Here is a 26233-nt window from a genome sequence, read left to right as displayed (position 1 = left end):
ATAGTGTTTTTCCGAGCACTAAATGAGCTTAGAAAATTTCGTAAAAATTATATACTAACTCCCGTGTTGTGGGCTTCGTGTAGGTACCTTCAATTCGTCGAAATTCAACGGTTGCCCGAGTTTGTGAATTTCTGGCCAGACAGACAGGCTACCGAAAAAGTCTTGGAATTGGGTCCGAATTTTGGCTACCCTACTGTTGTCAGACGTCTTGAGCGCGTCCCTGGGGTCGGAGTCGGCATAGGTAAACCCGAACCTTACTTTTTCTTAATTGTCTAGTGCTTGAATTGGATTAAAAATTCATAAAATATTCATGGTAGCTCAAAAAATTATGATTCCTTTTGCATTAGCTTAGTAATATTGCTAAGGACCGCGGGGCAAAGTTTTAGAATATTTAGAGCTCATTTGGGTAGTTTTTGCAAAAAGGTTAATTATAAGGACTAAACTGTAATTTTTCATATTACGATTATTGACTATTTGGATGGGTCCAAGAGGAGCTGTGTGATGTGATGTATGGTTTGTGGATACAGAAGTGCGTTTTAAGCCCTTTTGCAGGTTGGGTAGGTCCTAGGTATAGGGGAGACTCTGCCGAATTTTTAACAAGACTTAGGACATCTTTGGTATTTTCTCAGTTTGTATTGAGTAAAATATATTAAACAATTATAAAAAAGTTGTCAGGTGAGTCGGGATAGCCTTCTTCCTCCGCCCAACCGCCACAGTGACTTCGGTTGAGTCTGTGAGTAGAATATTAATTTTAATTATAATTTCAATATTATTATATGTTCAGGTATGCTCCTGCATCACTTATATGTATATATATTTATGTAGTTAAACACTAGGCACGTTTTATATTGCATTCTAAATTGATGAATTGCCATGGGTGTTGTTTGGGATAATTTGGAGCAGTGTGTGTGCGTTGGCATGCGTATGGTATGGTGTTAGATATGGACAGAACAGGTAGACACGGCTTGAGGGATACTCGCTGGGACCCGGTCCTTCGAGGTAGACATAGCTTGAGATCTTCGCTAGGACCCCGTATTTGGTTTATTAAGTGAAAGTCCGGCTTGAGATCTTCGCTGGCAGAGGTTGGATTAAGAGGGCTGTATAGGGGATCAACTTCCGTATATGTATTGTTTGACATTATCGGGTGTGTGAATGCTCCAAATTGCCTTTTTGATGTGATTTGTATGAAATTTATGACGATGTTGCATTTCACTCCAAATGGTGCATTAGCTTTAGATAGCTATAGAGATTATGGTTAAAATTGATATTTTACTCTCTGAGTCGAATGCTCACTCCTATTCACCCTTTTTTTTTTAGGATACAGGAGGTTTATTTTTAAGTTTTAACTTGTTCCCATCCCTTGTAGGTTGCCTGTTTATGTCATGATATTATATAATTTTTTTTATTTATTTACTCCTAGAATTTCGCATGTGTTAGAAATATTTATTTGATTGGGTCTGTAATGTAATTGTCATGTTGGACCTGTAAACTTATTAAAAGCATGTGTGGTTGGATTGGATGAGGGAGCCGAGCTCCCATATATTTTTATGACATTTGATTATGTGAAGGGTGAGCTGAGCTCCCCAGATGATTATATATATTGTGTTTACAGGTCGGACGAGTCAAAAACCCCCCGTTAAATGGTCTATTTATGGCCGAACTCTGTCCGGTTGAATTCTTGAAATTGGGCTCAAATGGGCCTTAGAGTTAGGTTGAGGAATAGTTAGGCTTACTACGGGCCTCGGGGGCTTTAGGTTGGCCCAGGTCCTAGTGTCGGTCCGGCCCATAGGTTGGGTCGTGACATTGACACATTAAGGAACAACTTCCATGAAGGAAGTATGGCCAAAAGGACTATGCATCTTGGCCAGATTGCTAGGGAAATTTAAGGCACAAAATCTGGAATACATGAAATGTTCAAGAATGACTTGAAATGTGAAATGTATATAACATAAATGAATTGTGAGGCACATTAGTCATATGAAAATGTAATTGAGACTTATGTTCCCATTACAAATAGAATAACAATGGTATGAACAAATAATAGCACATGAGATGAATTAATGTAAGTCATAAATACTTATTATGCTAAGTTGCCCATATATGCCTAGACTTTATGTATGGGTTGGGTAGATTGGCATGCTAATAGGGTTCTGATTTGCAGTAGTACTTATGGCTTGTGCCATTCTGTTATCATGGCTTTCATGCCATTTTGTTATTATGGTTTTTAGCCATTCTGTTATATGATGATGTATATGGCTTTATGCCTGATTGCTATCATGGGCTTTTAGCCATTCTGTTGCATACCTGGTTGACATTATGTGTCCCACGGTATGACAGCCCGAGGCATAAATGTATCCAGTGCTAGTTTACCCACTTATTTAGTCTAGTCAGTCTGTCATAGGTTACTAGGGCACTGAAATAAGATGTTGAAAAGTAAATAATAAATAAATGAATGAAAGGATCAACAATATGTAAATCGAATATTTATTAAAAATACATCTCCCATGACAACATGAACATGAATTCATTATTTTTAATTATTTAGTTTATTTTTATATTATTATTGCACCACTAAGCATTATGCTTAGCGCGGTAAATTTTTCCCTCGTGTAGGTACTGAAGATAAGGCTCAGGAGTAGGGGTGGCCACGGTCCGATTTTGAACCGGAACCGAGCCGGAACTGATTCGGTCAAAACATGACCAAAACCGGTCAAAATCAGAACCGACTTCGAACCGGACCGAAACCGTCCTTCTGCGGTTTGGTTCAGATTCATATTTTTTAAGAACCATGAACCGGTGGTTCCGAACCGGATTAAACCAACGATTTCGAACCGGATTAAACCAGCGATTTAAATATAAAAAAATTCAATAAATATGTTGCCTCACTCCTAATTCATTTATATATATTATTAATTCTCTACACAATTATTCTCTGCATTTTCTTCAATTCTTAATATTTTTTCAATTTTTCTCAAATTCTCTAAATAATTATTTTCTACACTCATTTTAATTTCCAATACTCTCTCAATTTTCCTACTTTATTATTTTATATACTTACTGAAATTTTTAATACTATCTCAATTACTTTGTTATTACTTTAAATCCTCAATAAAATTTTCAATACCCTCTATTTTAATTTTTTTTCTCTTTTATACTTTTTAATTATCAATTATTATATAATTTTTTAAAAAAGGCAAGTAATAGAACTAAAAATTTTTATTCCTCTAAATCCTAAGGGATACATAGGCAAAATTAAGTTTATACACTTTTTGCTAATTTAAAAAAAAATTAATTTAATCTCTAGTTTTTTAATCAAGTTCAAGTCTTTACTTATTAAATTTTTCTTAAAGATAAATTATTTTCTTTCTTTTTTTTTCTTATTTTATTTTGATTAAAAGATTTCTAAGAAAAATTAAAATATTTTTACAAATATAACTTAAATTTTGAATCAATAAAATTTTCTCTAATTTTTTTTGTCTAAGCTACCCTTAAACCATCCTTAAATCGCTTCCAAACTGTCTTCCAAACTGTCTTGAACCGTTCTTTTTCGAACCGCCCTTCAAACCGTTTTAAACCGAGGCTCAAACCGGAACCGGCGGTTCAGGAACCGTCTTCCAAACCGTCCCCTAGCGGTTTGGTTCAGGTTCATGATTTCATTAAACCTAAATCGGCAGTTCCTGAACCGTGGCCACCCCTACTCAGGAGACATCTGACTGGAATTATTTGGATCGGATCTACATCAGTGTCTGATAGTGTCACCTCCTCACGCTGTGCATTTTGGTATGGTCTGTCAGACCACAGTAGTGTATTTTGTACATTGTAAATATTCATTAATTTTGTAATGTAAATTATGAATTTATGTAATTAAATTTATATATGATGCAAATTAATAAATTTGTAAATCTCATGTATGATGAAAGTTTGAAATTTGATATGGATGAATATGCAGATGTTATGTAAATGAATATGAATGACATTTTAAATTTTGAGATATTGAGATGATGATAGAAATGTGGAATTTTATATATAAATTTGTTTTAAGGAGGTGAATAGCATAACTTGTCAAATATCCATAAAACATGGGAAAACTCCGTCAGTTTCTCCAATGAAAAACAAATTGAGTTTTAAATTAAAATGGCATTAAAATTGATAATGAATAAAGTAAGATAAGATAAGGTGCTCTGGTACAGAGTGTGGTATTCTTTGCTCAGCTACACTGTAGATCAGGTAAGGAGTGTCATATTGAAAGCATAGATTAGAAATGAAATTTTGATCAAATAAGGATAATACCAAAAGACAAAATAATAAATCAATATATATAGTCAAAAGTTTAACATAAAAATACTTCATTAAATAATTAGAGATTCTTATCAATAAGTTTCAATTAAGTGATATGATGAAATCATTTTTAAGACTGTAATATTTCGAGTTTAAATCTTAATTGAAGCTAATTACTAAAAAAAATTAGACAATAAATTAAGAAAAAAAAACATGGGATCTTAGGACTCTTATGGTTTCTCTTGTTCATTATTATACATAGCCAACCTAAAAGTTCACATATAAATGTCCCTAGACAATATAATATGTGGTAGCTAGATACATGAAAGAGCATACCTAGTTTAAGAGAATTCTACATTTAATTTTTTTTTCTATAATTTAAAAATTTTAGAGCAAGAGTTGTTATATATATATATATATATATATATATATATATATATATATATATATATATAGAAAATTCTATGGTTACTTAGTTTCATATAAAATATGATTATTTTGTTACAGAAAATAAGTTAGTTTCACATAAATTTACTACCCATCTTATTAAATTTTCATAAAATGATTCTTTTTTTCATAAATTAGTTAATCACAAAAATTTTATTAACTTAACAAAAAAAATTTCCTCAAATAAAAAATCACATATAATATTTTTTTGAAAAAATCAAAGAGTTGAATTATATATGATAAATTTTACTAAAAAGTTATAAGAACAAGTTTAGATTTATTAAATATTATTTATTAGATTTTTAAAAATATATCATACATATATTTTTTACATTTTTTATCAAGTTAATAAAATTTCCATAATTAACTACTTTGCAGAAAAAAATTTATATGATAAAGATTTTTCATTTAGTTGCCGTAGATATTGCATAATAATATTTTACCAAAAATTTACCTCTCTATTATAGATACCGTAAATGACAACTAAACCATATAGCTAGGAATGACAAGGACTCCTTGAAAATGATTTTGATCTCCTATTAAAAAAAGTTAATAAATTTATCAATCAGTGTTGAGTGTACTAAGAAGGTTCAATAGAGAAAAAGAGCTAGCATCAATAATAATAGAGGATATAAAACTTTATTGCATATATATTATGAGTGCTAATTAAACTGACTAGTTGTGTTGTCCCAGCCACACAAGTAGCTAGCTAGAATCTCCACTCCATGAATATGCAATTAGAAGAGACAAAACTTCATCAATGGCAATTGAAGAGAATTGATGATAGGCCACCAACCAGGAAATGTCCCCACTTTCTTGTCAAATGTTGCCCTTAGGGCTTATCATCATTTCCTTGCGAAGTAAAGTACATATGTTGATGTCACTTGACAATTTTCCTCGTTCCCCATCACATGGCCTATTCAAAGCCCCAAAAGTTAGGAATTTTTTGCCGAAATTTCTGAAACTCATCAATGATTATAACTTCTAACAATTCCAGCTTCGTTGGATTTTGTGGAATGTATCATAACTGTCAAGATTCACACCATTACATTTTTATGATAAAGGATATCAATCCTTTTAACTGGAAAGATTTTCTTTTCTTTTCTTTAGAGTATATGGTATAATTGGCTAGTCATCTAATCTTTACTCCTCTCCCAAATTATTATGAAGAGAGAAAACTAATTATGTTCTGATAATTATTATACCCAACTAGTTATAAGTAAACCAATTATAAAATTTGTATAATATTTGAGTACTAGGCATATGGGCTAGGACGCTAAAGTAATTCATGCCATATTCTTAAAAAAATAAAAAAAACTCAAGAGACCTTCAATAAAAGGTACCTCTATCCGAAACCAACACTAGTGGATGGGTAGAGAATATCTAGGAGCGTGAAACAACTTTCTGTAAGGAACTCACAGCTAAATAGTCCCATAACTTTTGAAACCATAACTAATTTGATAGTTTTCAATAATTATTAGTATGGTGATTGTTGATAATAAATGACCTGTTTTTTTTTTATAAGCAAAATATTATTAAAAGAAAATCAGGAAAAACTTAATACGTGTAGATCCAACTAAATCAAACCACTAAATCTTCCCCGATATACTCAGTTTAGGATAAGACATGTTAAGTGAAAAAAACTTGTGAAAAGTACATCAAAATCAAATGCAAGGACCAAGAATAGACAACAAAGAGTAATTGAATGTTCTGATATTTATAATCAAACCTTTTTGTGATTGAATCTATTTCATCTCCCGTTTGTGTTGATTTAGAGAAAGCAAATTAATTGGATGTTTTTGTCAATGTAATCATCAAGACTAATCCCCAACGTATCTAATCATATACTTTTGGTGTTTACATCAACACATCACTATCAGAAGAATAATTAAGACACTGAAAACTGACGTTTTAAGTCATTAATTTTGCAGAATTAGCGATCTACAACCAAACCCTCCAATAAATTAACATAATTTTTTAATTTAATTTAGAAAGAATTCAGATATATGTAAGAACTTCCAAGACACATCCAAAGAGATAGACAGACAAGTCCACAAATAGACATAAAGCTTAAAGAGAGAAAAACATGCTAAGGAAAAGCCTCAATTCATTTATTTTCTTTTCATATACCAAATCAAATATATATATTATTTGTTATATAGAACACTGGCTAGCTAGTATGCATGGTTGAATGGCGAAAAGGGATTCATTTAGCTGATTCTAACTAATTTGGGATTATGGCTTAGTTGTTATTGTTGAATATTTCATATCATGTTGCCTTCTGTGGAACACTTGCTAGCTAATATGCAAAGGGATAACAGTGGAGATCTTTATCAAACGTATATAAAGTAGACAATATTACTATCCCCTTCTTAATTGTGAACTTGAAGCAACTCATTCCAACTTAATTTGGATAAATTAAACAAACATAATGCAATGGAACAGAATTTTCACTTGGAATATTACTAGCCTAGCTAGCTAGCTTTATAACCAGCTTCAATGTCGTTGAAGCCCTATGAAGAGTTCATCAAATGCTCGTCGAGTTCAGTTACTATTGAGCAGTTCCTCTATCATCTGCAATGCAACCCTCTGTTCCTCATCTAAACCACCGCCACCGCCACCTTCTTTCCCTACCATTATCTCCGGTGTCTCCGAGCCAGGCAATTTAGTCTCCTGTGCTTGACCTTCCTTTTTTCCAAGCTCAACAATCATAACCCAATTCGAATCTGAACGTGGCCCAGCACGCTTTTGCCATACTCCAATATGGCAATTCTCATTGTCAAGCCTTAGGCAAGTAAGAGAGGGAGACAGAGATTTGCAAGGCTTGCGAAGTTTAGCACTAAGCAGGGAAGACAGTGGAGTACTTGCAGTAGTAGTAGTGGAAGGAGCAGGAGATGATGACAAGGAACACTTGTCACTGCCTTGTTGATCAGTGACAGGGAAGTTCGTTTTGGCATTCCGGCCACATATTAAAACTGCTGCTTCATCATATGCTCTCGCTGCCTCTTCAGCCGTCTCAAAAGTTCCCAGCCACACCCTTCTTTTCCTGTATCACAAACAACAACGAGAACAACAGATAATTAATCAAATAGGAAACTATACCTTTGTTATTTTCGGGCTTTGGGTGACAAGAATAATACTAAAATGGAGCACTGAAAGCTGAAAAAAGAAGAAGACGAAGACAACCATATAAGGTGTTAGAAGATGGATATATATATATAGAGAGAGAGAGAGAGAGAGAGAGAGAGAGAGAGAGATGTAGTTGGAGAAAGGTACAGTAAAGGGTGACGAATCTCAGACACCCATGAGCCCCAGTGGCGCTGCCTGACACCTCTGAACTTCTTAGATTGTACCATATTGTTGAAACTGACTACTGTATCTTTCCCTTGAGCACAGAGAAAAGTTTAATGCATAACTAAAAACTACAGGGAGACTGCTCATGTTATATACATAAATACACATGCACAAAAGGGTATCTATCTTTTTTATAGCATTTAACAATATTGACAAATGAAAGGAATTATCAAAATTTAAATTTCCATAATTCTATAATATGAACGGATACTTGATAATTCAATTATTGTACGATTGCATGCATCTAGCTATCTTATTATGAGATTAATATATGGAGCTATTATTTGCTGTGTTATTTCAGAGGTAATTGCCATATCTACCCTATGAGGTCAGCTCCCATAAGCCATTATTAAGTAACAGCTACTACATCAGTGGTACCATGTACTCTAGCTTTCATTCTATGTGCATAGGGAAAGGGAATAAGGCATCCACTCCAATAAGGCATCCACTCCAATGATATGAAAATCAAACCCAATTCAACTGATAGCAATTTAAGATCCGTTTGATATTGCTGTTAAAATTACTGTCGAGAAAATTATTATTTTAAATATACTAATCAGAGAATATTAAAATATAATTAAAAATTAAATTTAATTAATTTTAGTCATAAGAATACTAAAATAATAAAACAGCTTTTTCTAAATTGTTTTTTTCAACAGTATCTAAAATGATACTTTTATTCAGAAAAACAATTTTAATCTGTAAAACTCAATACCAAACAGGCCGTTAATAGTTGGGTCGTGTACCTATCTATATATTTGCTGGTGTGGATGGATTTTGCAAGTTACGGTCAATTCTTCTTATGTCCAAAGTTAGTAAAAAAACCTAGACTTCACTAAGTACTTTCATCTTTGCATGGTCGTTTCTAAAGTGACCCTTCATTCTATATATTTACATAGAAGAGGTGTGTATAAGTGAAATTCAAAATATGCTTTAGGATTTCATTACTTCATTGATATATTAAAATTTTAAAAAAAAAAAAAGAACTTAAAAGATAGGGGATTCTCTAATCCAGAGTTAAGATTTTTTACAACGAAACTTACAAATCGTTAATCAAAAGAAACGGTCGATAAAGTTTAAAATCTCAACGAATCTATATGATATAGGAGCATGTTGTATTTTTTTTTTTAATGTAGCTAATAACTCATTATTATTACTTAATTAAATAAGATGTTGGCTCGCACATTGCCAGCATGTATTTTAAAATTGCGTTATAAAAGATATCAATAAAAAAATATGTTCATAGCTCAAACAATTTTGCAAATTACGTGCAAGAAGTCATAGTTGTGATCAACAATGATAGGTTGCTATGTTTCTCTTATGCTGATAATAAAAAAAAGCACTAATGAAATATTACAAACTTGAATTGAATGGAGAGGTGAATGAGTATATTGAGACAAAAGTCCATAAAGTATGAGATTCACTTACTTGGACTTGGACCTACCATTGTTAAAATGTTAGAACCAACCAATTATTCATATTTAGTCCATCATCCTTGCAAGCCCTTTGAATTTCATTAATATTTAGATGTAAAACTCTTGACACTCCACCTCAAGTGGCAATTATTAACCTTGACACTTGAATTGAATCGGGTCTGACCTACTATGATATCATATTACTAAATTTAGTAAATTGAGTTAAGTGAGTTGAGGTAAAATTCTATGAAATGTGAGATGAATTTACTCGGATTTGGACTTCAACTATTGCTAAAAAGTTAAAACTAAGCAATTAATTAACTAACTCTTAATTTTACTGCTAAACTATATTAGTCAAATAGTAATTTGCCATCCTTTTTATGAATCTAGCTGTCAAAAATTATTAAAAGAAACATGCACGCACGTTGTTGAAAAATATATATATATATATCTAACATGTTCTTGGTTTAATTACCGGCAATAAATCTTTGCGGTTGCCAACCATACAAGTAGTTGTATATTGGAAAGCTGAAAATGGGATATGAGTTAAAGAGAGTAATAAGTTGTTTAATGCAAAGAATCGCAGATGGTGCATTCTTATTTTGAAATGGTGAGATTAACAGCTCGATGCATGCAGAAGAGGACCACCGATCAATAAGCTAGCTATCTATCCATTGACTATTGTGATGAATTGTAGTGGCTCTAAAAGCAACATCCATTCAAGGCCAAGATTCATAGCTGATGCTTTTGCATTTCTACCACTCATAACATAGAAAAGCTTAGGGTGGCAAAGCACATGGATGGAATTGGAGGGTATAGATAATGATACATTGAGTTAGTTGAGCCTCAACTTTTATTGTTATGGAAAAATATATAATTCTCTTTGGGTTGGTTTCTTGTACAACAAAGGGCTTTGCATTTATTAGCTATGTCTAACTCAAGATGGATTGTGCTAACATTCTCGATTAATTTTTTATTTTGTGCTAATGAGCTTTAATTCAATGATATTGAAGTAATTTTTAAAACTATGATATTTTAAATTTGAGTTCTAATCATACTCTATTATATAAAAAAATTATTTTATTAGAATCAATTTTGTTCATTGAGATTAATCAAAATGAGTATCTTAGTCCAAATGCTATATAATTACAATTAACTACTATAAAATTAGGGATGGCAATAGATCAGATATTTGCGGATATTCGATCTGATTGAATCCTAATAAAACGAATTTGAGTGGTATATAATAAAGGTTTGCAACGAGTTTAAGTTTGAAAAATAATATTTATAACGGGTTTAGATCAAGTTTGAATTTGACCTATTAGATACTCATTATACGAACTTGTTTATATAAATGATTAATTAAATATAAAATATTTTTTTATAACAATATTTATATATTTTATATATATTATATTTTAAATAAATAGAATTTAAATATTTTATAGAATTATTAAATTTTTAAAATATAAATTATTAATTAAAAATAATTTTTATGCAGTTTGTAATAAAATACACAAAATCAAATAGACTTTACATTATTCATGTAATAATAATCAAATTTGAAATAAATTAAAATAATAAAAAATAAATTTTAATTAGGATCGAGATAGGTTCGTGTAATGTAAATATTAATATGTTCGGATTCAAATATAGTGACCCATTGTTATCTAATAATTTCATCTTTTTTATCTTTTGATTACATATTAAAATTTCTTTTTAATCAAATGATTGCATTATATGTGGAAAAAGAAAGTGAAATTCTTCATGATAAAAAAATAATAGAACTTGAAGCCTAACGTTATTTTTGGATAGCTTAATATTTATTTTTTCTTGAAAAAGAACACACACACGGCATCATTTATTATTATCCAGTGCGTTCATATTTATTATTAGCGGCATCATTATATAATAAAAATAATAATTAAAAATATATTTACATGTTATATAAATAACAGGACATGCCAAAGCCCAATGTAATATATCATCTATGCCTAGATTTTTGCCAAATTAAATTATTAATATTAAAATCATTAAAAATAATATTTTATTAAATATCAATGTATTTAACTTTAATTAAAATTTTCATTAACTTATTTAGTCTAAAATTTGATTTTTGAATTTATTTCACCTTTATTAGTTATTTTTTTAAATAAAAATGATTTGACTTGCGTAAAAGACAACGTTATATTAAAATTAAAGCTTCTCTGAGAATTATGACATAAAGATAATGATTTGATTTATGACGTTGGCCATCCATCTCAATTTATCCACTCCTTTAGTCCCATCAACGGCATCGATGAGCCTGATCCTTTTATCTAGACCGCCGGATCCTAGCCGTTGACGTCTGCCCCCGTCGGCAATTCCTCATGGGACCCACTCTGACACGCACTAATCTGTTCTGATGAAACGCTACGCACTAATCTTTTTCTCATAATATTTCATTTAGCGTAAATTATAAATTAGTTTTTGATGTCAAAAACTATAAATTAATTTTATTTTCTTAATGAAAATAATTTAATTTTTAAAATATGATTTATTTAATAAATTATTTAAGTTGATAGTAATCTTTAAAATATTATTTTATTAATAAAATTATTTTTATTCAATTTATATTTAAATAATATAATTATAAAAATATTAATATTTTTATAAATTATATAATTATTTAAATATAAATTACTAAAAATATTTAATTAGATAATATTTTTTTTAAATAATAAAAAATAGTTCATAAAAAAATATGTTTGGCTAAATTTTAAATTTTTTATATGATGAATATAATTTTGTAAAATTTTTTGTATTAGTATTTTTTTAATAAATGAATAATTATGAAAAATATTTTGATATGATTTTGAAGAAAATTGTAAATAAAAAAAAATTCATAATCTAATATAACTTATTTTAACAATATATAATTGTACATATTTTTGCAAATTTAAATTATATAAAAGAATTTAAATATTTTTATTAATTATAAATTCAAAATATGCATTAATTCTCAAAAAATTATTTAAATAATATATATTTTAAATATTTAAAATACTAGTATTTAAATATTTTCTAATTACAAAACCAAAATTTTCATTTATTTTTTACTTGTTATTTTAAATTATTCAAGAAAATTTATTTTTATTTGTTATTTTAAATTAATTTTTCATTTGAAATCAAACAAAATTTAATTTTTGAAACACTTAATTTAAATTGAAATTTTAATTTAAAATATATTTTTAATGATATTTATAAATTTTATATAAATAATGATTTTAAAAGATTTATGTATAATTATATTTTGTGAAAACAAATTATATTAAACCAAATAACAATATTTTTATATATATATAATTTATGTTTTGTAGATTGATGTAAATGTTTGCACATTTATGGCCCACTCTTAGGGAAAAAATATGCTCTCATCATTACTATTGAATGGCTACAACTCTCCCACTAAAAGAGTAAATTACATAGAAAATATTTCAATTTTTGGTGTATAATAATAAAATATTTAAATTTAAATTTATAATTTATAATTTCTTAAAATTTTAATTTAAATAATATAAAAGTCCTTTATGACTTTTACTAATTAATTTTTAAATTATTTTTATTAGAATGATATTTGTTAGATTAAAAAATTATATTTTCTCTCTCTATTAACGCGATATGTATCAGTAAAAAATTTAGTTATTCTCTCTTTATCTATAGTTTTGATGATCAAAATTACACATTACCTAAAACTATCAACTTATGAAACTATAATATTTTAATGGGCAACTGGATAAAAAAAAAACATACTTTTTTTTCATCTTTTTATAATTTTATCTTAATGTTTAATTTTAGTTTTGATATCGTAACATTTGATATTGGGGCAATTATAATCAAAATTTTAGTTCAAATTTGTAATTGAATGTAAAAGGCTAAACGTTTTGGTAATTTGCCATTATAGCCAAATGTTTTGATTTTGGATAAAATTAATATCAACTTTTGAGATTGGGTATATTTATGGCTAAAACCTAAAATTAATTTAGAAAAATTTAAGTTTTGTCTATCAAACTTATAATTTTAGTAACCAAATACATAAAACTTAAAAGTAATCAAACACCCTAAAAACATATTGTATTTTAGTAATTAAATATATTTATTATTTTTTAAAAATTGTGATCACGTTAATCAAAAGAATAAAATTAGCTTATTTAAAATATATATATATATATTAAGTAATAAAATTTAAAATTTAGAGCAATTAGTTACCATAATTATAAATTTAGTAGACAAATTTTAAACTTATCTGAATTAATTTTGGATTTTCAATAAAATTCTCAAACTAATTATTTTGCTCATGTATTGTATAGATTATTTATTATATTATTTTAATAACATAATTTAATATTTATTTTCTATATTTTATATTTTCAAAATCCTACAATAAAATTTTGTTAATGGCAAAATTCTTAATTAGTATAATTTTATTTCAAGTATTAATAAATAATTTTTAATAGCACCTTATATTACTTTATTTTAATAAAAGATGTAAATATATATATATATATATATATGTAATTTATTTTAAAAATTACAAATAAATAAATTAATTAATTGTTTTTATATTATGCCAATAAAAGAATAAACAAAGTGAAAAAATATATGTATGTACCACGTGGCAATTTAGTGTCAGTAAAGCAAACTTACTTATAACCATCTTATTTTAAATTGACGTCTACTACTACTACTCATTTAATAATTAGTCCATGGTGTTTAAAAATACTAGTCAATATAATTTTTTAAATTGATATATCAAAATTTTTAGCTATATATATTATTTATTATTAATTAAAATATGTTAGTATGATATTTTCAATAATAATAAATTTTAAAATAATATTTTATTAATATATGATATTTTATTTTAGTTTTATGAAAAAATTATAAATAATAATTTATAAATTTATTTTGATTAAATATTAATTTAGTGTAAAATTAAAAAAAAAAATCTAGCATCCCCTTTTTTAGTTTAAAGAAAATTTTTTTAAATAAAATTAAAAAAATTATTTTAATAAATTAAAATTAAGTCACTTTTTTTTTTTTCCGAAGAGTCACTAATTCAGTAATACATGCCCCATATATATAAGTCCACTCGAGGATATAATTTCCCGCCAAGCAATTATTAATAGTTGTAGTGGAAATGCTAAAACCGAGAGATTTTTCAAGAGCTAATAATATCGCAAATCACTCATTCTCTTTCTTCTTCTTTCTTTTTCACATTCTTTGCTTTCTATTCTCTTTGTATTTTTGTGTATATAATGAATACATAAGCGAAGATAAAATGGAATAAGGATCACAAGAGTCTGCTCCTCTCTTCTGTCGACTCTCTCATTCTCAGATCTCTCAATTTCTCTTGATCCAAGTCTGTTTTTCTTTCTCTTCTCTCCTCTTTTGAGTGATCTCTCTTGTTTATTTTTCCTTTTAGATTTTCATTTTCCTTGATTATTACTTGAATTGTAATCGCAATCCTTAGTTTTCATGATAATTCACTTTCAATTTGTCTTCTTATTTTCATGATCACTCAGCTTCAATAGCTTTAATCAATTTTTTTTTTCTAATTACGAGTTTAGTCATCGTTTTAAATTTCTATTTTCTTTTTTTTTTTCAAAAAGCTTTTGATGTGGTGATTGGATTGCTTGCCGAGAACCAGCAAAGAAACAGAATGATGTTCTTGTTGATCTCTTCTGCATCGGCAGTCATTTTAACAGGCTCAAATACACGCCACACGCACGAGTGTATGCATATATACATTTAATTCACCATTTCACCGTTTGTGTTTTGGCTACAGGTGAGAGATGGCACAGATATTGCTGCACGGGACTTTACATGCAACGATCTATGAGGCGGATAAGCTTCACAGTGAGGGTGGACCCCACTTCATTCAGAAGGTATATTTTATATTTACATTTCTCTGTTTTTTTTTTTTTGTTTTCTTCTTGGATCTGGTTGACTCTATCCATTTTGGTAATGATGCTAATCTCTTTTTTATTCAGTATTATTAGTTGTTAGTATTTTTTTTAAATGATTTTTTTTTTTAGATAAAGTTATTCATTAGAGTTAGAGCTTACATGGATTAGAACAAGTGCATAAGGTAGAACAAGTCTGAATAAGCAAACATACAACTAATGAAAATCCAAACCCATTTACAAATCAATATTCATAACCCAGAGAAAAAAAATGCCCAAGAACCTAATGCATAGAATGCCCCAAAACTTAAGGTAACCTTAACTATGGCCGATGCTAAGGTAGCCACCAGCCAGAGGGAAAACCACTGTCGCCACGCTCAAAGGCATCTCCAGTGGTTGCTGAAAGCCGAAAACATCATTAGGTCCATGCAAGACAACCGGAACTCAAATCGATCCCAAATGAAGTTGTGAACCAAGCCTCGAGCCTTAAGGAACCACATGAAAGTGTAAGGGGCAATAAGGGTGTCGAGGATCTAAAACACGGGGGGCGACACAGAGCTCTTTGGCATCTTTAGTTGTTGAGAGTCGACTACTACCAAGGTAGGGAGAAGACTCTAGAGATGACGTCAACCAAACTAAACCCATACCCTCTCCAAACTCAGCACCAAGACTTGCAAAGCAGAGAAAACCTGGCACCAACAAACGCAAAACGAATTCTTTGTTCACCAAACCAGCCCACAACTCAAGAATGGCCGGATTAGCAAAGTTGGGAGACAGCCAAAGCAGATCAAAAAATGCACATCCCTCTCAATGAAGCATAGATCTGCAACCAAACACCAACAAAATCACTATTTACAACCCACCCGGTGGTGGGGAGGGAAACCCACTACCAAGCAGAGGACACGTCAAGGGAAACCAGCTCTCAGAGAAGGGTCAAAACCAGAGAAAAAAAAACGGAGTTTGAAAATGAAATCTCAGCTTACAAATTGGGTAATGAGAATTGTTTAGTCAAGTTCATCTGCAGTGACCTCCATTAATGTATTTGCTCTGGCCATAGATCTTTTCTTTCTAATGTTTTTACACGCACCATTTTGGTGTTTCTTTAGACTTTATCCAAGACATTGACTGCTAGGAGTGATGAAGGGTCTTTTATTTGAAAAAGCCGTTGCTTGTGCGCTGGTTGATGACCTTAGTAGATATATATATATTTTATTTGGAAGCAAATAAATCAACTAATGGAATAATGTATTTGTTGATACTATTTCAACTGTTAATCAATTTAGTTTTCAAATTAGACTGATTAATGGGAGTAGTTTGATGGAGTTTCGATCAAGCACTTTGTTATAGTGTTGTGATCGTAATGACTTGTTAATTGTGATTCTCTTCCAAGAGCAAATTTTTTCTTTTCTGTGATGGAAAATTAACATTTTGTGCTATCACACAACTGATGTGGCTTGAGATTCTTGGGAAATCATGGAACATGTAAATTTTAACAGAATAATGTTAGAATGGCTTTTTTTTATTACTTTTTTTTTTTTGGTAAAGGGTCTATTTGTTTCTGAAAATTAAAAACAAAAGAGAACGTATTTTGTAGATGCCCTCAACAATCTATCTTCTTATAAGAATAGAAAAATTTTTGCTGTAATTTTTTGATATAAGTAATATTGAAATGTTATGCGTATAAATCACAACATTCACTTTAATTTTGTCCCGAATCTCCAACTTTTGTGATATATTTCTAGCAATCTTAAGGGCTTTTTATACTCAACTTTTATTTTGGTTTGGAACTTTCATTGGAGTGATAATTAAGGTCTATTGTGGAAGGATAGGGAGAAATAAAACTGAGAGAAGAAAATAATTGATTGTAATATTAATATTTATTAGATAGCCTTTACTACTGTCCTTTATGGTTACTAGTTTTTTTTGTTTGGGTGCGTTACATTAAGGCTTTGTTTAGATGGGGTGAAGAAGGTAAATATATATATATATATATATATATATATATATGATATTTAAGTTGAATATGAATAATTTTATATCTAAGAAAATTTTATTTTTATAATTTTAATAATTATTTACCATATAAAAATATACATTATCTATTCTTAATAAATTATATTTAATATATATATATATATATTAAAATATTAATTTTAATATTATTTTATTTAATTATATAATAAAAAATATATAATAATAAATTTTAAAAATATAAATGAGTAAAGATATTAAAAAATTAATAATAAATTCAAGTTAGTTCATTTCAAATTTTGTTATTTTATTTTTAAAAAAAAAGCTTGAAATGCTTATATTTTATTTTTTTCCATAATTTAAAGTAATGTTAACTTGTATAATGAGGTCTTGTAGCCAAATTAATATGAAAGAAAGTTATAAAATTTGAAAAATATAATATTTTAAAATATATTTTGTAATTTAGTGTATCATCATTATAAATTTTCCATTTTCATTATATTGATATCTTGAAATTTTATTGTGATATTATTTAATATAAATAATTTTAAAATTTATTTAATAAATTAAATAATTTTTATTTTTTAAATTATAGATTATATTTTATATGTTATAAATACATTATACATTAAAATATAAATATAAATTTAATCATTCAATTTTAATTAATTCATAATAAACATATAATTAATACTCTCAAGTAATCAAATTATTTTTTTTTCTTTTTTCTTTTTGAATCTTTTTCTCATTTATATTATTTTAAAAAATTTAAAACATAACAATTTAAAATTAATATTAAGAGAAGCATAATTTCTCACATAATATATATATATATAAAAATATAATTTGATTTTCTTATAACTTTATGGTTATGATCTATGACCTATATAGCTAAGATTTGAAAAATAAAATAAAAAATAAAAAATATGTTCATGCACATGTAAGATGCACTTTTTATATAAAAATAATATTAATCATCTCAAATATTATTGGATATATCAGTATTAAACATTAAAAAAAATGAAAATCAATTTATCTTAACCTATATAAATATCATTAAATTTATAAGAATATTAATTTCATTTGATATTAGAAAATAAAATCCTATTAATCACATTTGCATACAACTATCCTAATAAGAATAGCACATATGATATATAAAAACTCAAAAAATTTAAAGACTTCTAAATAGATTTTGTTAATTGAAAAAAAACGAACACACACAAAAATATAGTGAAGAAAAAAAATCACAATAAACATCAAAATTAATTAAATTTGAATTTTATTATATGAAAATAGAGTGTTTCAATGTAAAACTTATTTATTTATAATTTTTCTAAAACAATAGCTAAAAATTTATAACAAATAACATATTTTTGTCATTAAATAGGATTAGAAGTTCATATTTATTGTTATAAATATAAAATTTTTTATTTAATTAAATAATATTAATGTTAAATTGTTATGCTTAATGAGATATTTGATATTTCTTGGATGGCCTGCCTAATAGTTATTTATACAACTTTGTCTTTGTCTTGCATAACTGTCCCGCCACCCTAACTATTCTACCCTCTTTAGCCTACAATTATAGCCCCTTACATCTTATTAGTATTCATAACAAGATCTTTCTGATCTCTATCAAATTAATGGAGTATATTTCTGAAAAAAAATAAAAATTAATGGAATATATTACCACTTCCACATGGCATAGCTAATATGCTTTTCTCTTGCGACATGTGTTGAGTAAGTCATCTCAGAAGGATGAATTACCAAGAAAAACAAAAATAGGAAAAGGAGATTTGCACTTAAACAAAGATCCCAGCTATCTCGTCAACATGAATATTGTGTTGCTGCTTGTAACACCATACGAATTTTACTTCTTGATTTTAGCACTAATGATATAACTTTTTTGTAAACTAGAAATGCAATATTCCGAGCAATTATGTCATAGTGAAAAACATGTCCTGGCCTTCTCATTCGGGTGGAACTTAAAGTTTGTAGTCAAATGTTTGGACCAGAGTTCAGAAATTGCATGTCTGCATTGAGGATTTGCTTGCTTAGATTGATGGCAAGCTTTTCTTTTCTTTTCTTTTCTTTTTTGGTTTTGAAAATGCTATAAATTTTCTTTTTTGTATTTACAACCACATTTCTGAGATTGGCATAATGTCACGTGTTGCATGCCTTCTCTTGAGAATTGAATTGACTGTTAGATGGTTAATAGTAGTACTAAGGCTCCATAATAATTTTCTTTGGAAGGAATCATTCTGTTGATCTCTCTTGTCAATGTTCCATTGAGTTGTAATTGTCCCATCACATTGGTCATTGACATGAAGTCATTTTAACTTTGTACATTTTTCCTTATGAGCTTCACCAGGGCCTATTTTGATAGTTCCTGATGCACAGGAGGTCATCTTTGGCAATACGGAAATAATGTCCTCTGGAATAAATAAAATATAGGAAAAAAAATAGAGAAAGAAAGTTTGAGTCATTCTGATGGTAATTATTTCGAATATATCGGTGATAATAATTTTAGTTCTTTCATGTATTATATTCCTTATAGATGTTTAGCTTTTTGAAATGATATTCTCTCTTTCAGTTTGCTTTTTTTTTTTTTTTTGGGTTTTTGGATCACCCTTGTTTATCTGATTATTGCCTCTGAGTTTTGGCACTTTGCTGAAGAAACTTTGGCTTTCATGCTCTCATGAAGTTGTATTTATATTTCAACTGTTTGGCACTGTAGAAGTTTATCCTGTTTTGCTCAACAGGGCATTCAGAGCTGTATTATTTTCTCCTAGTGAAAGATATTGCTTTACAGCTCTCTTTCCCAATGTGCAGTTCTTGAAGTTTTCATAAGTTCATATTTTTTTAATTTTCTTGCTTCAAGTATCTTATTGAAGAGTTTTTGTTGCAGCTCATGGAAAACATTGAGGAGATAGTTGGTTTAGGCAAAGGAGTCAGTAAACTCTATGCAACTATTGACCTCGAAAAGGCTAGAGTTGGGAGGACTAGAATTCTTGAGAATGAACAAACCAACCCCAGGTGGTATGAGTCTTTTCACATTTACTGTGCACATTTGGCATCAAATGTCATATTCACAATCAAGGATGATAATCCCATTGGGGCAACCTTAATTGGAAGAGCATATATACCAGTTCAAGAGCTCCTAGATGGGGAAGAGATAGATAGATGGGTTGAGATATTGGATGAAGACAAAAACCCTGTACGTGGTGGTTCTAAGATCCATGTGAAGCTGCAGTACTTTGATGTTAGCAAGGACCCTAACTGGGGCCGGGGTATCAGGAGTCCAAAATATCCTGGAGTGCCATATACATTCTACTCACAGAGACAAGGATGTAAGGTTTCTCTGTACCAAGATGCTCATGTCCCAGACAAATTTTTTCCTAAAATCCCTCTTGCTGGAGGCAAGTATTATGAGCCCCACAGATGTTGGGAAGATGTTTTTGATGCAATTACGAATGCAAAACACTTGATCTACATCACTGGCTGGTCTGTTTATGCTGAAATTAGCTTGGTAAGGGATTCAAGGAGGCCAAAGCCAGGAGGAGACATCACTCTTGGCGAGCTGCTTAAAAAGAAGGCAAGCGAAGGTGTTAGGGTTCTTATGCTTGTTTGGGATGACAGAACCTCAGTTGGTTTATTGAAAAAGGATGGACTGATGGAGACTCATGATGAAGAAACTGAACATTACTTTCACAATACTGATGTATATTGTGTCCTATGTCCCCGAAATCCTGATGACGGTGGAAGCATAGTTCAGGATATAGAAATTTCTACCATGTTCACTCATCACCAGAAAATTGTGGTGGTGGATAGTGCAATGCCAAATGGAGATTCCCAAAGGAGGAGAATTGTTAGCTTTGTAGGGGGTATTGACCTATGTGATGGGAGATATGATTCCCCATTTCATTCTCTTTTCAGGACATTGGACACAGCGCATCATGATGATTTCCATCAGCCCAACTTTGCTGGTCATTCAATCGAAAAAGGTGGTCCAAGAGAACCTTGGCATGACATCCACTCCAGACTTGAAGGACCTATTGCTTGGGATGTCCTGTTTAATTTTGAGCAGAGATGGAGAAAGCAAGGAGGTAAAGATCTGCTTGTTCAGCTGAGAGAACTGGAAGATATCATCATTCCCCCCTCTCCGGTTATGTACCCTGATGACTATGAGACATGGAATGTCCAGTTGTTTAGATCCATTGATGCTGGGGCTGCATTTGGTTTCCCTGAGACTCCTGAAGATGCTGCCAGATCTGGGCTTGTCAGTGGGAAGGATAATATCATTGATCGGAGCATTCAAGATGCTTATATCCATGCCATTCGAAGGGCAAAGAATTTCATTTATATCGAAAATCAATATTTCCTTGGAAGTTCATTTGGTTGGGCTCCTGATGGTATTAAGCCTGAAGATATTAATGCATTGCATGTAATCCCAAAGGAACTATCACTGAAGATAGTTAGCAAGATTGAGGCTGGGGAGAGGTTCACTGTGTACATTGTTGTCCCAATGTGGCCAGAGGGTATCCCTGAGAAAGGATCGGTTCAGGCAATATTAGATTGGCAGAGGAGGACAATGGAAATGATGTATAAAGATGTTGTGCAGGCTCTTCGAGCCAAGGGTATTGAGGAGGATCCTCGAAACTACTTGACATTCTACTGCCTCGGGAACCGCGAAGTGAAGAAGAGCGGTGAATATGAACCTTCTGAAAGACCAGAGTCTGATTCAGATTATTTAAGAGCTCAGGAGGCCCGGCGCTTCATGATTTATGTTCATGCAAAGATGATGATCGGTAAGTGCCTTTGTTAACTACTTTTTTGCTTATCCATTACTACCATTACCAAACTATTTTCATCGTCTCTAACACTACTACCACTGTTTTCATCAAGATCATCACTGCTGTGGCTATCAGTTGCTACTACTACTTGTATCACTCCAATACCACCATTATCTTTATCACCTCAATAACTATCACTCCGAGTGCCATTATATCTATGACCAGAATTACTAGCACAATCATCATGGCAATCATCTATTGCCGCTACCGCCATCAGGACAACTATAATCTCAACCCACCACCAAAATCCGTCTACCTCCCCATGTTACATTTCTGCTACGACTATAATCATTGCTATTAATTCTTTAAATACTACAATTAAATTCAAGACAATTTTTAAATTTAGATTTTAGTACTTGCTTCTTATCTTGCAATATTTCAGCTCTTAGTTTCTTCTGTTACTAAAACTATTGAGCTCCTAAAATTTCAGTGCATAATTTTCAATTTTACCAAACAACACCTTGGAAGAACTCTATAAATGAAAGCTAATCTTTGCATAATGTCTCTATTAGCAAAGATGTTAAAGCAGGTTGTGCCTACAAAATGAACAACACATTAACTCACTTGTATTCTAGAGAAGAAATTAAAATCGCTAAACAATCTAAACTTTAAGTTCAATCATGCCTGGAAAGTGTTACTATGTTTCTCTCTCATATTGTGACACTTGCATTCTTTGATATTGTCAAATTCAACCCATGGATTTTGCAGTTGATGATGAATACATAATAATTGGGTCTGCCAACATCAACCAAAGATCAATGGATGGTGCTAGGGACTCAGAAATAGCCATGGGAGCTTATCAACCATATCACTTGTCAACCAGGCAGCCAGCACGAGGTCAAGTTCATGGCTTCCGTATGGCATTATGGTATGAACACCTTGGCATGCTTGATGATGCCTTCCTTATTCCAGAAAGTGAGGAGTGTGTCAGGAAGGTGAACCAGATTGCAGACAAATATTGGGATCAATATTCAAGCGAGACACTTGAACATGACTTACCTGGTCATTTGCTCCGCTATCCTGTTGGAATTGCTAGTGAAGGAGATGTGACACATCTCCCTGGAACCGAATTCTTCCCTGACACCAAGGCTCGAGTTCTAGGTGCCAAATCTGATTACCTCCCTCCTGTCCTTACAACATAATGGAAGTCTATGCAGTTATCAAGTAATAGCCTCCTAATCATTGAGTAATTTTATAGTGGAAGAACAATACATGTAAGCAAGTTACATGGAATGCTAAGCCACTACAAAGTTATCATGTAAGTAATTATGGTTATTAAAATTAGTTTAAAAACACTGCATGGTGGTTACAAATTTGTGAGACTCGCTCACATATGTGTATAATATTAGACTATCTTACATGAAATCATATATATAAATATTATATAGTTTTTCCTTATCATCTGGTCTATGCTATTAGTTGCAGGAATAATTAAATGGTAAATTACAACTTAGTACCTAAGATTTAGTGAAATGTACAATTTTGTCCCATATTTTAAAAACCACTTATTTAGTCTTTAACTTTTTTAGGGCCTGTTTGGTTTAACTGTTGAATACAACTGATAGCTGTTACTGTTAAGTATTTGGTAAAATTATATTTAACTGTTACTGTTAATACGTGAAATAACTAATAAGGGTATATATCATATAATTTATTTAATTTTTAAATAAATATAAAATTATAAATTTATTACATTATATTATTTATTTTATTACTAAATTAAATATATAATTATTAAATTAATATATTATATTATTTAAATAAATATATAATTATTAATCTATTATATTATATCATTTATTTTATTATTGAAATAAGAAAATAATTATTTTTTAAGATAATTAAATAATTTTAAAAATATAGATAAAATAATAAAATAATTATTATTGTTAATAGAAAAATTTATAATTAATTTTAAGTTTTTAGATATAAATAAATATTTTATATTTTATGTTATTAATAAAAATATTTTAATAAAGTTAAAATACGTTAATTAAAATGTTAAAATTACAAATAAAAAATAAAAACATTAATAATATTAATTTTTAAGTTAAATAAAAAAGGATAATATGGTCAAAATAAAAAATAAAACTAAATCAGCTATGAGAAACATCTCTAAAAATAGAGCTGATACAAACGGCAGCTGATGGGTATCATATCAGTTGCCCATCAACTTTCAGCTACATTTTTTTAAGCTTTTCAAATATTATAATTTACCTGTTTGGATGTCTATCAGCTATCAGCTACACCCAACAGGTAAATCAAACACCCCCTTAAAAAATTAACACTTTAGTCCTTACCATTAGTAAGGGCATTTAAGTCATCATGAATGAGGAGGAAAATACCAAAATGCCCTTAATTAATTTATGAAAAAAAGTTAATGCAATCAACTATTCCTTTAATGCCCTCACAAGCCTTCCCCTTCGTCACTGGACGCCCACCAACACCACCATAGTACGTTACCAATCTCGTATTCTCCTCCTCCATCAAACCCTATCTCCCCGTCCTTCGGGCCCTCATGTAACACCCCTAATTTTTAAATTTATTATTTTTGAGCAAATATTAATGTTTTAATTTTATTTAAATTTTAGAAAATTATTTGAAATTTTTAGGATTTTCAAAATCGGGTTTGATTTCCCGAAAATATAAAACTTTGATGATTTTTTTAAAAATTAATTTAAAGACCACGTGGCAAAACTAAAAATATATTTGGAGTATACGAATTTTTCTGAGTTTTCTAGAATTTTTTTCAAAATTTTTGGACTACGTTTTCAGTCCCAAGGCAGAGTAAAAATTCAAAATTTTTGTATCCTGAATCGAATCGGACCGAATCGGACCGAATCGGACCGGCCGAATCGGGCTGGCTCCTTTTTTCTTCTTCTTCTCCTCTCCCGCGCGCGTTTTCCTTCCTCTCTCTCTCTCTCCCGTTTTCTCTCTCCTCCCACCATCCGCCACCGATCCGGGTCTTGTGTCTAAACCCATCTACACCTCGAGAGCTTTCCATAGACACCAAGAACACCAAAATCCATCTAGCGGTTTGTCCAATTTTTGTCCAGGAAGTTTTAGCCTATTTTGACTTTTGGGCTAGATTTCTCGCAAACCGTGAACCCCACGAGAAAGCGCTCCACTCGAGAGCCAATATAAATTTCAAAATTTTTTGACACCGTTTTTTGATGGGTCCCACGAAACTTCACAGTGTTTTTCCGAGCATTAAATGAGCTTAGAAAATTCCGTAAAATTTATGTACTAACCCCCGTATTGTGGGCTTCGTGTAGGTATCTTCAATTCGCGAAAATTCCATGAATTTAAAAGTCTCTGGATTGAGGTTTTGGCTATCCCACCATTTGAGTTGGAATCGGCAAAGATAAACCCGAACCTTGTTTTTTCATAATTTTCTAGTGCTTAAATGGGATTAAAAATCATAAAATATTCGTGGTAGCTCAGAAAATTATGATTCTTTTTGCAATAGGCTAGTAATATTGCTAAGGACCGTGGGGCAAAGTGTTAGAATTTTTAGAGCTTATTTGGGTAGTTTTTGCAAAAATGATCAATTATAAGGACTAAACTGTAAATTTACATATTGTGATTGATGACTGTTTGGATGGGCCCAGGAGGGGCTGTGTGATGAGATTAAGTTGTGCGTGTATGATTTGTGAATATAGAAGTGCGTTTTGAGCCCTTTTGCAGGTTGGGTAGGTCCTAGGTATAGGGGAGACTCTGCCGGATTTTCGGCACGACTTAGGACGTATTTGGTCTTTTCGTAGTTTGTATTGAGTCAAATTTACTAAATAATTGTAATAAAATTGTCACCTTCTTCCTCCGCGTGAGTAAAATATTAATTTTAATTGTAATTTCACTATTATTATATGTTCAAGCATGCCCATGCATCATTTATATGTGTATCGATGTAGTTAAACTCTAAGCACGTTTTATGTTGCATTCACAACTGTTAAAGTGCCATGGATGT

General features: G+C 30.2%; 2 protein-coding genes across 3 annotated transcripts; one reads left to right on the top strand and one right to left on the bottom strand.

The window, feature by feature from the left end:
* Window positions 1-7065: 7065 nt before the first annotated feature.
* Window positions 7066-8185, bottom strand: LOC110659106 (ethylene-responsive transcription factor WIN1). Its single transcript, XM_058149313.1, has 2 exons — window positions 8002-8185; window positions 7066-7771 (listed from the first exon to the last, which is right to left on the bottom strand). Exons 1-2 carry the CDS (start codon window positions 8079-8081, stop codon window positions 7270-7272), a joined length of 582 nt encoding a protein of 193 aa, XP_058005296.1. The 5' UTR covers window positions 8082-8185; the 3' UTR covers window positions 7066-7269.
* A 6524-nt stretch (window positions 8186-14709) lies between these two features.
* LOC110659095 (phospholipase D alpha 1) lies at window positions 14710-23664 on the top strand. 2 transcript variants are annotated; one of them, XM_021816951.2, is made up of 4 exons: window positions 14710-14895; window positions 15322-15421; window positions 20322-22221; window positions 22975-23664. In XM_021816951.2, the coding sequence occupies exons 2-4, from the start codon at window positions 15329-15331 to the stop codon at window positions 23406-23408; spliced, it is 2427 nt and encodes an 808-aa protein (XP_021672643.2). In that variant the 5' UTR covers window positions 14710-14895; window positions 15322-15328; the 3' UTR covers window positions 23409-23664. The 2 variants fall into 2 exon arrangements, with proteins under 2 accessions (XP_021672643.2, XP_058004832.1); XM_058148849.1 differs by having other exon boundaries at window positions 15146-15421.
* The last annotated feature ends 2569 nt before the right edge of the window (window positions 23665-26233 follow it).

Source organism: Hevea brasiliensis, chromosome 6 (assembly GCF_030052815.1).
Source record: "Hevea brasiliensis isolate MT/VB/25A 57/8 chromosome 6, ASM3005281v1, whole genome shotgun sequence".
NCBI lineage: Eukaryota > Viridiplantae > Streptophyta > Magnoliopsida > Malpighiales > Euphorbiaceae > Hevea > Hevea brasiliensis.
The sequence above is the reverse complement of the archived record's forward strand: the minus strand, read 5'-3'. Positions and strand labels throughout refer to the sequence as shown.

Excerpts from the sequence above, each read along its gene's own strand:
- LOC110659095 (XM_021816951.2), top strand. The coding sequence starts at position 15,329 with ATGGCACAGATATTGCTGCACGGGACTTTACATGCAACGATCTATGAG. Across the intron at positions 15,422-20,321 it reads GACCCCACTTCATTCAGAAG|CTCATGGAAAACATTGAGGA; the intron begins GTATATTTTATA and ends TTTTTGTTGCAG. Across the intron at positions 22,222-22,974 it reads TCATGCAAAGATGATGATCG|TTGATGATGAATACATAATA; the intron begins GTAAGTGCCTTT and ends TGGATTTTGCAG.
- LOC110659106 (XM_058149313.1), bottom strand. The coding sequence starts at position 8,081 with ATGGTACAATCTAAGAAGTTCAGAGGTGTCAGGCAGCGCCACTGGGGC. Across the intron at positions 7,772-8,001 it reads GAGATTCGTCACCCTTTACT|GAAAAGAAGGGTGTGGCTGG; the intron begins GTACCTTTCTCC and ends TTTGTGATACAG.